The sequence below is a fragment of the Lemur catta genome, chromosome 2, assembly GCF_020740605.2.
Source record: "Lemur catta isolate mLemCat1 chromosome 2, mLemCat1.pri, whole genome shotgun sequence".
Classification (NCBI taxonomy): domain Eukaryota; kingdom Metazoa; phylum Chordata; class Mammalia; order Primates; family Lemuridae; genus Lemur; species Lemur catta.
This window is the reverse complement of record NC_059129.1, coordinates 143,006,952-143,022,843: the sequence shown is the minus strand read 5'-3', so window position 1 is coordinate 143,022,843 and position 15,892 is coordinate 143,006,952. Positions and strand designations below refer to the sequence as shown.

The following is a 15,892-nucleotide window of genomic DNA, read 5'->3' as shown; positions in this document are numbered from 1 at the left end:
CTCACCTCCGCGCTCTGGGTAAACACGGACACGGGGTTAAAGGTGGGCAGACAGAGAGCACAGCGTGCAAACAGCTAAAGGGCCAAAGAGCTGGAGGCCCTGGGATTCAAGGGGGTGGCCCCGCCCCGGGGAGGCTCTGTCATCTGGGAAAAGGAGAGGAGAGGGCGCCCGAGGCGGGGTGGAGGGGCATCCTGAGCAAGGGCCAGGCCAGGACATGCCGCTTGCTTGGGTCCAGGGGAGAGAGAGCCCCATTTGCCTGGTGGAGAGTGTGTGTCCCCCCTGAGCAGATGAGATGTAGGCAAGGGCATGGGGAAGGGAAAGGACACTGTGAAAATGAGATTTTAGGAAGACTCAGCTGGCTACAGCAGGCAGGCGGGGAGAGGAGGGAGCCCCGAGACAGAGAACCACCAGGGAGGGTGCGGGGCTCAGGCTGAGGGGTCAGGGCTGCACCAGAGCCCTGCCCTCCTCCTCCCCTGCCTTTCCCTCCCCTCCCTTCCCCTCTCCTCTTCCCCTCCTCTCCTCTTGCCTCCTCTTCCTCCCCTCCATTCTCCTCCCTCCTCTTTCCTTGCCTTTCCCTCCTCTTCCTCCCCTCCCTGCCCTGTCCCAGGTAGGCTGGCAGGGCCGTGGGTGTGGGCTCAGGCTGGCCTCCCATGCTCTGTGCTCGGTGGTGGCTGTGTGGTCTGAGGGCTGGTTGTTCCCTCCTTCACGGGCCCCTCTGGGAGCCGACAAACCTCCCTGCAGCAGGCGAGGCTGGGGTCACCTGACTGGCTTGCTTGAAGCAAAGCAGATGGTGCTCTGGGCTCCCCGGAGGTAACGGGACATGACCTTCCTCCCGGCCCTTCTCCTGGGAGAGGAAGTCTTTGGTAGTTTGTAGCAACTGACTAAACCTTGTCATTTTGATAAGCAGGGTCCCCATTCGCCCGCCCCCGGTGTGGAGAAAGCCCCACGCTTCCTCCGATTGTTCCAGTTGATTGAATTTCAGCGTGCGAGACACGACGACCCTGTCCCCGGGCGTCTGGAAAGGAAGCGAAGGGCCGGGCTGGGCCTGGGCGGGCGCAGGGGCCGCGTGCAGGCCGGGTTACTCTTGGAAGCTATTTCGGTCGTGCGGCCCAGGCCAGCTCATGTTTCTGTGCCCAGCCTGGGGCCGCGTAATGGAGGATGAGGCTTTCATTGTAATAATAGACTCGGGACTCCTTGAGGGCACCAGGACCTTGGCTCAGCGTCCCCCAGCACCCCGAGTGCCAACGTGGAAAAGCGCCCCTTCCGGGTCCCAGCCCAGGGAGGGCGGCCTCTGCTCTGGCGCTGACAGTCCTCTGCACGTCCCCCGCAGAGGTGACTCAGGACACTGACTCACGGGCTCATGGATGGGTGCAGGGCGGCATCTCAGCCCATTGGAGCTGGTGACAGAAGGGCCACACCCTGGCAGGGTGAGCGCTCTCACCCCATCTTCCAGGTGCTCCCCAGGCCCCACTTCTTCCATTTTAATTTTTAATGTAAAATGGAAGACTCACCAGATGTTGGTGAGTCTGTTGGAGCTGACATAACGAGCCACTGTGGACCCGGGGGCCTAAGTACCCGGAAGTTGTTCTCCCCCAGTTCTGGAGGCTGGAAGTCCAGACCGAGCTGCGGCAGGGCTGTCCCGCCGAGGCTGCCGGCCTCTCCCTGGCTTCTGGGGCTTGGTCACCCCGTCCCCGCCTTCCTCTCCACATGGCGTCCCCCATGCGCCTGTCTGCCCCAAACTTCCCTTTTTCTAAGGACACCAGTCATGTTGGATCAGGGGCCGCCGACCCCAGTGCGGCCTCATCCTAGTGACAGCGGCAACAACGCTGTTTCCCGCACGGGCCACACTCGGAGGTCCTGGGGCTTGAGACTTAACATGTGAACTTGGGGGAGCACAACTCAACCCTTGGCAGATGTGGCACATCTGGACTGTAGATATTTAGAAAATACAGACAAGCAAAAACAAAGGAATAAAAAAGCCACATTTCTACCACTCAGAGATCACGCTACGAGTACCTTAGAGGACATCCGCCTGGAAAACACATCTCAGACTGAGACAAAGCGTATGCACTGTTTGTGCCCTGCTCTGCCTTTCTATTTCAGCACAGTTCTTCTCATGCAGTACGTGGTCTGTGTCCAGGCTGTGTGTTCTTTGCAGTGGCTTCCTTCAAACCCATAACCCATCCGTGGCCATTCGTGTTAACTGGTGGTTAATGTCCCTGATGTTTCTTTAAACTGGCACTGTCTCTTTTTTGTGACATTGACTTATTTTGGGCCAGTTATGTTGTGAAACGTCCCACCTCCTGGATTTGTCTGGTTAGTTCCCCGTGACGTTCCTTGGCTTGTTCCTCGGTCTTCCGCGTTGCCTGTGAACAGTCCCGTCCGTAGCTGAAGCTCTGATGGGCTTGAGTCAACACGGAAAGCGCTGCAGGCACTTCTCAGGGCTCGTGCCGGAGACTGAAGACCTGGGTGATCCCAGTCAGGGCTCTGCTGGGCCTGGGGGTTCCTGCACTGGGTGGGAAGTGGGACCAATGACCTCGACTGTCTCTTACGACACTGAGGTTTTTCGGCTTGAAAGTTTCTGACAGTCGAGAGGGAACTTGCCCTTTCTGGTGGCAGCTGGCGCTGGGAGAGGAAGCGTGGCAGGTCTGCTGAGCTGCCTGAACTCAGCACGCCGGGATCGCAGCAGTGCCCAGACACCCAGTTCTAAGAGGCTGTCTGCTCGGGTCCCTGGAACCGTGTCCACTCATTGGGAGTGACGGGCATGCACCTTCCCGCCACACTTGTGCCTCCACACAGAACCCACGCCCTGGACTGCTGGGACGCAGGGTCAACTGTGCCCCTCCAAGACCGTAGCCAGGAAGAACCATAACTTTTTTTATCCAACATTTAATAGTTTTTTTTTTCCCCCTTTGGACAAACAATTTACAATGAAACACAAATTTCATTGTATATTTGCTAATTTTTTGCCAAATGCTTACAGTGGGACAACTCAAACCTCTATGAAGATTTAGAACGTTCCCGTCACCCGCAGAGTTGTCATCCCATAAAGTCCCCTTAGGCCCGTCCCCAGCCCAGCTCTGACCACCCAGAGGTAACCACTGATTGTTTTGGTAAGTATAGGTTATGTTGTCTTTTCTAGAATTTATGTAAACGGAATGCACAGCACGCTCTCTCCTACTCAGTATTGTTTGGTTTCATCCGTGGGATGCAGGTATCGGCAGCGCATCCGCCTTCAGCCCTGAGCAGTGCTCCACTGCACGAGCATCTTGTGGTTTGTTTCTATTTTCCTCTTGCTGGACACTTGGCCCGTTTCCAGTTCTGTGCTGTTATGAATAAAGCTCCTTGAACACTTTTGTACAAGTAATTTTGTGTGCAAATGTTTTCAAGTCTCTTGGATAAATATCCAGAAGTGAGGTGAGTGGGTCGTGGTAACAGTGTCGTAGCATCTCTCTCCCCTATCAACAGTGAGTGACAGTCCGGTGTGACAGGTCCCTCTTGTCCACCTTCCAGGCCAGTGTGCGGTGCATGTCAGTGTGGTTCTGATTTGCATTTCCCTGATGATTTATGATAACAAAGACTTTTTAAAATGCTTCTTGGCCATTTGTATGTATTCTTTCATGACCATAACTTTTTAAAATTAATTTTTATCTCTTCCTTAATAAGCACTATAACTGCCATTGAACTTAGTCAAGTAAGCGATCAACACACGTATTGAACTTCTTGTTCATCCTTCAGTGAAGACTGCCCAGACACGCAGACAGACAGGAAGTGATCTCTGTGCAAGGAAGCAAAGTCACGCCTCTTAATCATGTCGTCCCTGAGTTCCACTCTCTGGGTTCGGGTAAGAGTTGTCATTAAGCGGCAGGCCAGGTACTGCTGGCCCACGCTGTGTCTGTGTGTTTTCCATGAGGGTTCTGCTGCAGCAGGGGTGGGCAGGTTGCACGTGGGGGAACGGGCAGAAAACACTCCTTTGCCCTGAAGAGCCCACCCTATGGGGTCTGGTGGGAGAGGGAGTGGAAGCCCAGAAACTGCAGCTGAGAGCAGGGGAGGAGAGGAAGCCTCCAGGATTGAATGGTTGTCCCCTGGAGAATCATGACACCAAAGAGCTTTCTTAAGTTTCAAGTGTAGAGAATCTTGTTCTTCAAGTGCAGGATAACATTTGCTACCCACCTTCGCAGAGGCTCCTTGAGCCAGCTCAGCTGGTTTGCAAGAGAACAACCGGGAACCTCCGGGTACCCATGGGTGCTCCTGCCCCTGGTCCAGCACAGGGTGGCCCTGTGCCTCCTGTCCCTGCCCTGGAGGGATGGAGACTCAGAGTCAGTCTCCCTCTCCTTTTCTCTGCCCCGTTGTCCTCCTGCCCTGGCTGCTCCCGCATCGACGCCTCCCTTCATTACACCCTGCGTTGCTGGGGACCTGACTACTGTTTCTGAGGACTCGTGAGCTGCCCAGGAATTTCACTGGAAACCCTTGGAATAGGCTACGGGGAAGGGAAAAGACGGAAAGCAGAGAAAAACAAGCTGGCTGGGGAGAAGGGGCAGGGAGAAGTGGGGAAGGGCAAGGAGGGGAGGGTTTGTGGGCAGGGCCTGTGCTCCGGCCTCGCACTGGGTGCCCCGAGGGGCTGTGAGAAGGGGGACAGCGTCCTCCACTCTCTGGACAGTCCACGTCCCCTCAACGTGCAGGTGTGACGTGTGTCTGGCAAAAGTAAATGATCAAGTAGGGACTTATGATCCAAAGAGATCTCTTGCAACACATCTTTGTATTATACTGTGGGGATCAAAGTTCTAAAAATGTGCTCCCTTCCCCCGAGTTCGTCTCATTTCTAAGTGGATCGAACTACTGTCCTTTTGAATAAGGTGTTGTCATCCCTCCTTACCCAAACTTGAAACTATCCCTCAAAAGTAGCAGCTCCAATCTTTTAAACTTTATCAGAGAAAATGAGTTGAAAAACTCAAGGAAAGCAATCAGGAGGACAGAAGGCCCCTTGGTGTGACAGACCAAGCCTGGGGTCCCGCCCTGCGAGGTCGCTGAGCACAGAGCCACGGCCCCCTGGGTATCCGAGCATCGGGCCAGAGAGGATTAGAGGAGCGGAGAAGGGAACAGTTGCTCGGACAAGAAGGTGAGTAAACAGGACAGTGGCTTCTTTGCGTGACTGCCACGGCAGGCCCCTTGCGGCGGGAGGGACTGTGAGAAAGTGTCCGCATCTGGGCCCCTTTCAGCCTCGGTGAAAGCAGCCGCTGGCAGCCGAGCCCTGGGAGCGCCGCGGGGGCTGAGGCTGGCACAGGATGCTCCCCGAAAGGGCCACACTGGGCTGACGCGTTCCCAGGCCCGCAGACAACCTTGGGCCGAGTCCCATTTCCTCCCTGAGAAAAGCTTGAGCCCAGGGAGGGCGGCAGGAATGGCAACAGCATCTTTGTGGGACAACCTCCCACACCCCCCAGCCCCAGGGCCGCTCCCCCCGCTGCAGAGCGCCCCAGATAGGAGTCGCTCAGCTTTGTTTCACTCGCTGCCCTTGAAAGGCCTGCGGAGGCAGATTGTAACACGCTACGGGGGAGAAGTAGCGTGTTTTTCACAGATCAGAATCACAGAATCTGGTATTTGGAAGGAACTTTAGAGAACAAGATCTAGCCTCATCAGTTTGTTTTATAGAAGGGGAAACCGAGGCCCAGAGAATTTAAGTTACTTGGCCAAGATCTCTCAGCTGTTTGCTGGCAGCTCCTGGTCTGAAACTCTGGTTTCCTGAAGCCTGGCCCAATGCGGACCCCTCTCACCGCCCGGAAAGGAAAAGGACACAGAGGGATAGAAACCAGGGCATGTTTCTGGCCTGAGCCCCGTGAGAAAAGCGCTGGCTGGACCAGTCCTGTGGATGAGGGGTGAAGGAGGGATCGGAAGGTGCCCAGGGGGATGCAGAGTGCAGAGCGAGGGGACACCCTCTGCCACCTGTGCTGTGGCCGCTCCAGCGAGGTTAGGCTGGTGAGGGACTCTGGGGTTTGGGAGGCCGACTTCCCACCCCGCGCAGGAGACCCCCGAGAGCCTCTGACTGTTGCCATCCACCCTTCCTGCAGTGCCCAGAGAGAAGAGAAATCTCTACTTCCCGGGCAGCAGGGCAGCTCTGAGTCACGTTTTAATGCCACACAGGACCTAGTTTGTCCACCCAAACCTTTAGCGTGTGGGTGGCATTTTGTTCTCTGGAGCTGTGCGGGCTGAGCCTGATCCACATCCACCAACTTCCCCTGGGATGTGCTTGAGGTCGTGTGCACAGGGACAGAGTGCCGCGTGTCACTGTCTGCCAGCCACATGACCTTGGGCAGATCATTGCATCTCTCTGAATGCTGGTTTCCTCATCTGCAGAGCGGGGCCATGCCGCCATTGCAGGGCTATGGTGAATGTCAGCAGTAACCTCTGCCTGCCGTGGGCCTGGGGCTTCGTGGTGGCCTCCAGCCACCCGGCCGATCTGCATGTCCAAATACCTCCTTGTTTATGGTGCTACTTTGTGGCTCCCCGTCTCCACACTGGGGCAGAGGCACTGTGAGCAGCAGGGGTTCAAACTCAGCACAAGAGCAAGCAGGAGGTCAGGGAAGACCCCAAGCCCCAGACCACAGGGACCTCAGTGAGGGGCAACAACAGTGGCCAACGGATGAGCAGCAGGACCCACCCGGGAGCTCTGCCTGGGAGTCCCCCACTCCCTGCCCCGCCTGATGGCAACTGAGTCAGCAGGGAGCCTTTGGCCCTGGAACTGCTCATCCCTGAGAGGGAAAGGGGTGTCGGGCGTGGCCGTAGTGGGCTTCTCGTCCTGGGACTAGCGGAGGACATGTGAGCAGATCTCTCACCGTACTCCTCCAAGCCAAGGACAAATGACATTCTCAACACACTTGAATACAGCAAGTAGGATTAATTGTGTGGCTTTGAAGGGAAAATTACAACTTTCGCAAGGAGCTAAAAATAAACAAATTAAATCTCATCTGTGATTAAATCCGGGCGACCTCTCACCCTGGTTCATGTCTGTGGTTCTTGGGAAATGAGCAAGTGTTCGTCCAACCACGGGCTATCGATCGGGGACTGAGAGCTCTCTGAGAAAGACTGTCATGCGGGAACGCGGGGTACATAAAAGAAAGCCAGACGTCCACGTAATGAAGGGCTGGGGAATGTTTATGAATAAGTAGAGGGAGGCCACACATCCTTGATGGGTGAACTGAGCCAAGTTGACATTTTCACCAATAAAATGCTGAAGAAACAGGCTTCAAAGTAATAGAGTCTGTGTTCACTGTGGCTAAAAAGAAATGCTTCCGGTATGCCGTAGTAACACCAAAAATCACTTCACAGGTGTGTATGCTGGAAAAAAAATTCAGTTTCATGCCTTGGTCTTCTCAGCCATAAACACACGGGCCTCACCATCGGTGGTGTGGACTCTGGTCGGTGATGTGACATACACACAGCACTGGAAATAACACCGTGTCACAGCAACGCAGGGTTGATCTCGGCGCTGCTCCGTCCCGGTGCTCTGCATGGCCACGGATTCTAAGGTGGGTTTGTCTGGGATTCCAGAGTGGACAGCGTAGATTCCCATTCATATTATTTGTTCTGTATTTATATTCATATGTTCCAGATGTCTTCCATTGAAAGATCAGGCATCAGGCACAGCATTAAGTGATTTTTTACAACACACCTCGTTTAACCTTCCCAGTGCCCTCCTCCCATTTTCCAGGTGGAGAAGCTGAGGCTCAGAGGATTGGACTGGAAGATCAGCGTTGCCTGGAAAGCAGGTGCTGGAGCAGCGAGTTACAGCGTCGCCTTGACCTGCCCTGGGCAGGTGGCTTCACCCACCCGCTCGCACCCACTGTCTGGACTTCATTTCATCTTTCAGATGAGAGCCCAATCTCTCTGTCATCAAGGCCAGTCTAGAACGCCCACGATGCTCCTCCCCTTTTAAACTATGATCCACCAACTACCACAAATTCCCTGCGATCTTTGTCCACTTGTTTTACGTCCCTGCTGTGAACAAATGTGAGGATTCAGATTTTAACTCCTTTTTGGAAAAACAGTACAATATTTGCACTTCAGTGAGAATTATGCTCCTAGTCCCCTGCCTTGCACAGCACTGTCAGTTCCCATGTGGGGATCTGCTCTGGGCACCAGGGCCGCCAGCAGGGCTGGGGTGGTGAGCTCCCCCACTGCCCGCCCTGCCGCTGCGGAAACAGAAGCTCTCCGCACATGCTGGCTGCTCTGTAGATTCCTGCAGGTATTTTCCAGAGCAAAGCTTTATGGAGTCAGGAGTCTTCACCCCCTTTTGTGAGGTGTGTAGCATTTGTTAGACATGTGGCCTTTGCTATATTAGTGGCCTGATTAACTCTTTAAGCATGTCCAGAAGACTCAACCTATTCCTTCCCAATAAAGCATTTGAATCAATTTGGTCGTTTGGGTTACATTTGTTCAGCTCTAAATGGAGGGGAAAAATCACTCCAGCAGGATGTAGCCTACTTCCCCCTCCGCAAACAAAGATCTGCCACATAATGTTAGATTGGGGCGAATACTGTCACAGTTAGGAATGGTTTGCAGTCGGGTTCTCGCTAAACAGCAAACATTCTTTCAACAGGGGGAATTCCTGTGAGAGCTGTAAAAATCCCACTCATACAACATATTATCCCCTCTTGAATGGAGCCTACTGAAGGGTTATTAAAAATTTACCTTTTTGTCAATAAAGTTCTTTATGGGACATTTTTCTGGCTGAATTTTAATGTAATGTTCACTGCCCCAGATGTATGAAGGAGACAAAAGGCCATTTAAAGCTCTTGTTCTAGAATGCCCTTATTATGCATTTAACTGAATCAAGTGACGTGTGGGTTTTTGCTGCGTGTGGACATAGTTTGAACTGTAGGTTGTTTTTCACTAACCCACAGACCCTGAAACCTGCGGCAGTGGAGAAGATGTTAATGTAGACATCTCACTGCAGTAAGGAAGTGTCTGGTAAGCAACGTTATACGTGGGTCGCTTTAGAACAGCTGATCCTGATTCTTTGAATTTTGAATGTTCACTAAAAAGCTCCCTTTCTGCATTAATGTAAACGATTCATTTTGTTTTAAAGCTTCAAGTATAAAGATGACAATTACATTGACTATTTGGAAATGCGATATTGAGCAGAGAGACATTTAAGCCTTTGTTTTGTTTTTATCTGATGACACTTGAAGCAAAGATGATAGCTTTTTACCACTGGCTTTTTTTACTGATTGATTTAAACCATATTTTCCTAAGATACACCTATTATTCTTCTCTGGACTGAGGACAATTTAGTCATCGTCCTGACGAGGGAAGGTGAAGCTCTCCCATTGTTCCTGAAGCTGCGTTAAGTTAATTTCCCCGAAGAGTCCTGTTGCTTAATGGAAGACTGCGGGAGTAGCCGGCCCGAGAGCAGCATCAGAGGAAACCCAGCCCCAGCGTGCGGGTCACTGGCGTCCCGCCGAGCCCTGGACAGCGCTGGGCATCAGTGTTGGGCAGAAGCCTTGGTTTGGGATAGTGGTTCTCTAACGTCGCGCTGCACCACAGTCACCTGGGGGACGTGTCCAGACACAGAGCGGTGGGCCCTACCCTGAGGTTTCTGATTCAGCCATTCCAGGGAGAACCCCAAGAACACACCTTCCTTCCAAACTCCCAGGCCGTGCTGATGCTGCTGGACCAGGGACCCCCGTTTGAGAACCACAGGTCTAGGGTGGCCGGGGGGGGTAAGGGGTCGGGACACTCGGGCTACTTCTGTTTGGTCTCCTTGAGAATGTGGGTTTCGATGGGTGTTTGAGTCCATCTGTGCTGAGAATCCGCTACAGAGGACAGGCACGTGGCTGGGCGGTGTTCCGAGGTGACCCGCACATTGGCTGCAGCCTCGCTGATCCTCGTTTAGCGCAGCGAGGGAGATTGCAAAAGAACTGACAGTCTGGGCATCCACGACCCTCCCCAGACGATTCGGCCACTGTCAGGGGACTGTGTCCTCTGTCTCCTTGGGCCGTTGCCGCCAAGCAGGTACACGGTGCATCTTCTCTCCTCCCCTCTGAATGGAAGCACTGCCGTTTCTAGATGGGGATTAAACATCTGAAAATTCCCTGAAATTACTGTCAAAATACTGCGTGAAATGTGCACTTATCTGGGCAGAGGATACAGAGTTTCCAACAGGTTCTAAAGGCAAGGCCACAAGAGAGTTCTCAATAATTTTTAAATAGAAGAGAAACTCAAATAATAAATTTTTAGACTTATCAAGCAACAGGAAGGGAACAGATCCTTTCACCCAGATTTAAACTTACAGAAACTTGGCAAAGTAAAAATGAATAGAGAATCTAAGTACCTTACAAATATTCCCACTGGGGAAGGCACAAGTTAACCCCTGAAACAGAGAAATGCAAAGCAATTGCTATGCAAAGGGCAGTTCCCACCACATAACTGTCCATGTCATTAGCTTCTGAGAGGAGAACTGGGTAATTGTCAAATAACTTGTACGAAGAACCAAGCCACATCAGTTATGAGACCTAACATTGGATAAGATTATGTGAGCAAAAATAATAGAATCATTCCTCACAGAGGAGATCAGAGAGGGGTCTTATAGACTTCATGCTATAGCTACTGCATTCTTCTTCAGTATCATCACCAGCACTTGCACTGGAGGGCAAACTATTGTCAGTTACAGCTTCTCAGAGACAAAGCCGGACTTGTGCTTTGGATTTCCATTCGGCTTGTATGCATTCACACATTTAAGACTGCAAAAGAGACAAAAATGGTGGGAGATATTTTTAGAATCAGATTCAACACCAATACGTACTTTCCCGTTGGAAAGTGCTCTTGATTAAGCCAAGTATACTTGTGTTATTTTTTTCCACTGCAGGGCAGAGAGGATGCTTATAGTTCTTTTGTGTATGAAGACATCACGATTTCAAACAGTCATGGTAGAGTGCCCGACTCAAAATGGCCTTTCCTTTCAGAACACAGGGATACTTTATCTTTCAGGGTCCCTAACAGAGAAAAGAAATGAACCTTGTGCACAAAAGGCAACCAGAAAGTTTAACTCACTTCAGATATATTATTTTAGAAGAAATGAGGTTGGTTGGGCTTGGGAAAACCCTTCCTTTCCGTCTTGAAAAGAACACAGTGTGGTGTGAGCCCCCGAGTGGGACCCCAATGGGGCACTTGCGTGGACACGGTGGGGCTGGAGGGCACCCACTGCCCTGGTTGCCCCGGTCAGCCTCAGACACTGCTGACCGACCGGCTGCAATGCTGGGATCCTTCCAGGGCCTGAATGTTTTAGTAGACACGAACTGACTTGGTACGAATTGGAACTTGGTCAAAGTCAGTTTTATTTTGCTGGAAGCAAAGGCTCCTTAGATCTGGGCGTGTCGCATTTTGGACAAACTTTGATCAACAGGTACATTTCTGGAAAAGGGAAGCTTTCATAGAAGGAATTGTTTAAAAACATTTGGGGTTTTCTGACTCCGTTTTAAATCTATCAGAGAGTAGATATTTATAGTTAGGAAAATGTTCATGGGGTACTTTTCCAGGTATATTACTTCCTTAAAATAAGATCAGTCTTGGAGCTTCCCAGCTTTTGCTTGCAAAGGCTAGTGATAAACATCTCAAAATAGCCAACAGAAGGATGAAATGCTTTGGATGCTGAAACAGACTGAAATTACTTCGTTTTGGTGTCTCTAAATTAGCACTCTGAGATTTCCCACAACCTACGCTAAAACTTCTCTAGATGTCTCCTGTAGGTAAACCCCAGAAGGACTTGGGCGTCGGTTTGTTTAAGAAATCTTCCATTTTGAAAATACCTTCCAAGCACGCAGCCATGTCACAGTTTCTGAGCTTCCCCTTTCTGACCGACGTTTCTCGGGTGCTGTGGCAGTGGACGCCCGTCTCACGGAGGAGAGTGTGCTGCGCCCACAGGGGTGACTTCCAGAGGGCCGGGGGCTGTGCAAGTTCCGGTGTCTTTCTCACCTGGGCCTGTGTCATAACCACAAGTCACACCTGCGGAGGGCCACAGACACCCCCACCTCCTGCCTCCGGCCCCTGAGGGTGTCCTCGGGCATGGTTAGAGCCAGGCCCTCCCCAGGGACCACACAAGGGCGGAGCAGCTGCTCGCCCAGGCGTTAGGCTAGCGGCTTCCGCAGGAACATGCTCTCACGTTCCCCGTGTATCTAGCTGGAGACCTGCTGAGCCCTTTACAAACCTGCATTCACGGGATGCTTGTGACAAACCCACAAGGTAGACATTATTGAGCCCATTTTTACATGAGAGGTTTGGGTTTTAGAGAGTTTATATAACTTGCCCAAGGTTACAAGACAGACACTCAGTGGCGGTCTGAAAGGACTTCAAGCCCAGGTCTGCTCGGTTCCCACTTCTGTGCCATAACCACCGTGTCACCGTAGCTGTCATTGCGTCACTGCAGCAACCCTAGGAAGCAGAGGCTACCCTGCAGGTGAGGAAAGTTAAGCGACCGTCTCCAGGCTATAAAGCTCCTAACAGGCCCACTGTTCCCACCGGGCCCTCTGACTCTGCCGTCCAGGGTTCATTCGATGCCTCCCTTAACTAACTGCGACACCTGAACGGGGTCTCCAAGTATAACACTCATAAGCAAACAGAGAAACAAAACCCCTGTCTAATATACCGGTACTCACTATTTTCCACTTTTTCATCATTTCGTTCCTTGAGATATCTTTGAAGCGAAGTTTCAGTGTATAAATGTGGCAGGGGAAAGAAGCCGCTGTCTCACTCCGAGGCCTGAACCTGCTGACATTTCCCCCTTCTCGGCTGAGTTAATCAGCGATTATTTGGGAGGCGTGGAAGGCAGATCTGGCCACTGACAGTCAGAGAAAGCAGCTGTTCCTAATTCTATGCTAGTCGAACAACGAGGATGTGGGCTTTGGGGTTTTGTTTTGCTTTTTAATCTCCAGAAAACATGGCATTATCTATATAGTTATTTTGGGTTTTTGCAAAATTATCTCCCTTTTACAAAGAACTCACAATTGCCATGTAGGAAGTGCCGTATTGTCTGAGGAGTTTTCAAATATGTATTGCTCTGCCGGGGTAGGAACTAGTCATCCTTCATATGGTGTTTCTCTCTGAAATAAAAGTTTGGGTATCAGAAACTACATTAGGACTTTAAATTACTCGAATGCTTACGGCTTTGCTGCAGGTGGAGGTCATCATGTTACAGCCCAGGAAACCTGAGGCCCAGAGAGGTTAAATAACTTGCCCAAGGCAGCATAGCTAATAAGTGACAGAGCTGGGAAATGAAGCCTGGTGTTTTGATTCCAAGCCTAATGTAGGGCTCCTGGGTAAGCACCCGTGTCTTCCTGCTCCTGCACCAGGCAGTGCTCACGACCGTGGTGGGGAGGGAGGGGCCAGGCCTGCTCTGTGTGTCCCAACAGAGCCAGGCAGGAGCCATTCAGCATAAACCTTTGAAGGCGCCAACTAGTCCTGGTCTTTCTAATTAATAATATCTTGGACTTTGGTGTCCCCTCCAATCGTATCACGAAAGCCAGACATCAGCTGATGGATGCAACTGAGCATTATAATTTGGAGAAAAAACTGCCTTAATCTGTCGATGTCTATTTCTAGCAGTGTCTTCACCAAATATTATATGTGAGAGCCAATTTGTCTTACCCAATCATGCATCTCCCTTTACCCTAGAAAGTGCTTACAGAAATGAGGGGCTAGCTACTCAGAGGCTAGATTTCACATGCTGAGTCAATAACTTGGGGAGATGAACAATGAACTGGTTTTCGAAATCGGTGTTTGCCTTTGGAAACTTGTGCCTTACATAATCAGTGACAATAATCTCGAGGCCACCACTCGGTGCATGGAGGAACACATTTCATTTCTTCACTTTTATGCAGAAATTACACTTTGCTACATAAATGAGAAACTTTAGGCTACGTGTTTCTGGGCTGTTAGAGCATTTCTCGGGCGTGCAAAGTCAGTGCTCCGTCTTAGTTTTCTGGGCTGAGTTTCAAATGCCCGGAGCTCCGCTTCTGACAAGCTGAAAAGCCACTGTCCAAGGCTGATTGTGTTACAGTCGGTCTTCTCTTCAGGTGCCTTTTTTCTTTTTTAGTTGAATGGAAAAGTGTGTCTTTTGTCTTTTTGTTTGTCTCACTAAAATTCCAACCTACTGCCATCAACCCACTGAATGGTGCTAGGAACTCATCCTACTAGTGGGAGCCGGCAAAAAAGGAGAAGATTTGCCAAGGAAAATTTTTGATTTGTTTCAAGGGGTAATCATTAAGATGCATATAAGTCATTTCCAGAAATGATTAAAAGCCTCGAACAAAGTGCAGGGTATTATCTCGTCAATAACGCTTCAGGTCCTGAGATGCAACGTCATAAGACGGAGCCACAGGGATTCAAGATAGCATTTTTTTTTTTTTTACCATGTCTGGAAAGTTACATTTCACACCCAAACCCAGACCCCATCCTCACGCCAGGCTTCACCCACCTGCACCCAAATATAAACTGCAAAGCCCCTGAAACCCAGATCGCTAGTAGGCTAGAAACATTAATTACGATTGTAGCTGATGTTATCACTGGCTGTAAAAATTTCCTGCTGTAATTGGAATATAGATTCAACAGTTTTATTGAATGTCAAAGCACACAGCTGCTAGGGAGTCACTGCTGAACTGATGCGTCTCTTCTCTTCCATGAAAAACACCTATTAAGCAGTCAGCATAAACTCTTCCCTTACAACCTCTGACATCACCCTCAGGGCAGGCAGACACAGAACAGCAATTGCTGAATTGCGTATGAAAATTATAGTTTTATTGTCTATACAACTGAAGGTTTAACTCGGACTCCTGCTTCTGTCAGAGCTGGATAAAGAAGCAATTCTTCTCGTAGAACAAATAAGCACAGTACACTATTGTAATCTAAGAAACAGGCACTATTTATGTATTGGAAAGCCTCGTTCTCAATAGGGCTAACAGTCCAATGGCCCATAAGCCACTATTTTAGCAGCTGTAGAAAAGAAAGCTGTAGAAGTCACAAGGAATGAGATGCTAAAAGCAGCAGAGACAGAGGATCACAACACCGAGGGAGGCCTTCCTCACATCCCAGCTGCTCCCACCGTTAGTTTAGCAAGCACGACTCGTAGGTTGGCACCATGTACTTAATGTTGATGAAGGCGTCTTCTCCTCCGTAGCGCTCGAGGGCCTCCAGCGTCTCCTGGATCAAGTCGCCGATGTTCTCCCTCTTCTGCTGGCTGTAGTCGATGCCGTCTCCAGAGTTAACTGGTGCATGCAAACACACAAAGAGGCCAGTTATTTCTTCACAGTTTCCAGAAAAAAGCCCTACACATCAGGCTAGGCATTTGCTCTGAATGCTTGTTAGGAGACACACACACTCAACATTGCTACATGATCCTGCAGAGTTTAAATAAAGAGTGGTGATGGTGACAGCTATACAAAAACACCACGTCCCAGACTGGAGCTGATGAAAATTAATCTAAAATAAAGAAATGACAGAGGAAACGAAAGTGAGCTAATCACAGGTACCAGACTGGTTATAAGTTGGGGACTCTCTTTCTCCATCTGACCATTACGTACAAAGTGTTTTCTTGGGCCTTGAGTTTTCTGAAGTCGCAGCATGACATATTTAGAAGGAACAGCCCATGGCCAGACCAGGTTGTTGGCCCTGTGTGAGTTAAACTGGACGTACTTGGGAATCAGAGGCACAGCCCACCCCTGCGTCTTCACTGGTCTTGCACACCCGGTAAACTCTAGTGATCCCAGTGTTCAGTTACCTGAAATTATTTTGATCATTCCAGATGCAGGTGGGACATGGCTACTCCTGAATGATCACTGAATGTCTGGATGACAGTTATTAGGGTTTCACAGGGAGTTTGTGCCGCTGCTAGTTTTGGAATCTCCAA

General features: G+C 50.5%; 1 protein-coding gene and 1 long non-coding RNA gene across 2 annotated transcripts in view; one reads left to right on the top strand and one right to left on the bottom strand.

The window, feature by feature from the left end:
- The first annotated feature begins 3,680 nt into the window (after nt 1-3,680).
- On the top strand, nt 3,681-8,420 carry LOC123632261. The gene is made up of 3 exons (XR_006733321.1): nt 3,681-3,844; nt 7,324-7,523; nt 7,706-8,420. It is a non-coding gene; the product is annotated as an uncharacterized LOC123632261 (long non-coding RNA).
- A 6,166-nt stretch (nt 8,421-14,586) lies between these two features.
- PACRG (parkin coregulated) overlaps nt 14,587-15,892 on the bottom strand; it is a 443,717-nt gene continuing 442,411 nt past the window's right edge. The window contains exon 5 of the mRNA XM_045544706.1: nt 14,587-15,251. Within this exon, the coding sequence (XP_045400662.1) occupies nt 15,091-15,251 (161 nt within the window). The 3' untranslated portion in view covers nt 14,587-15,090. The remainder of the gene's footprint in view (nt 15,252-15,892) is intronic.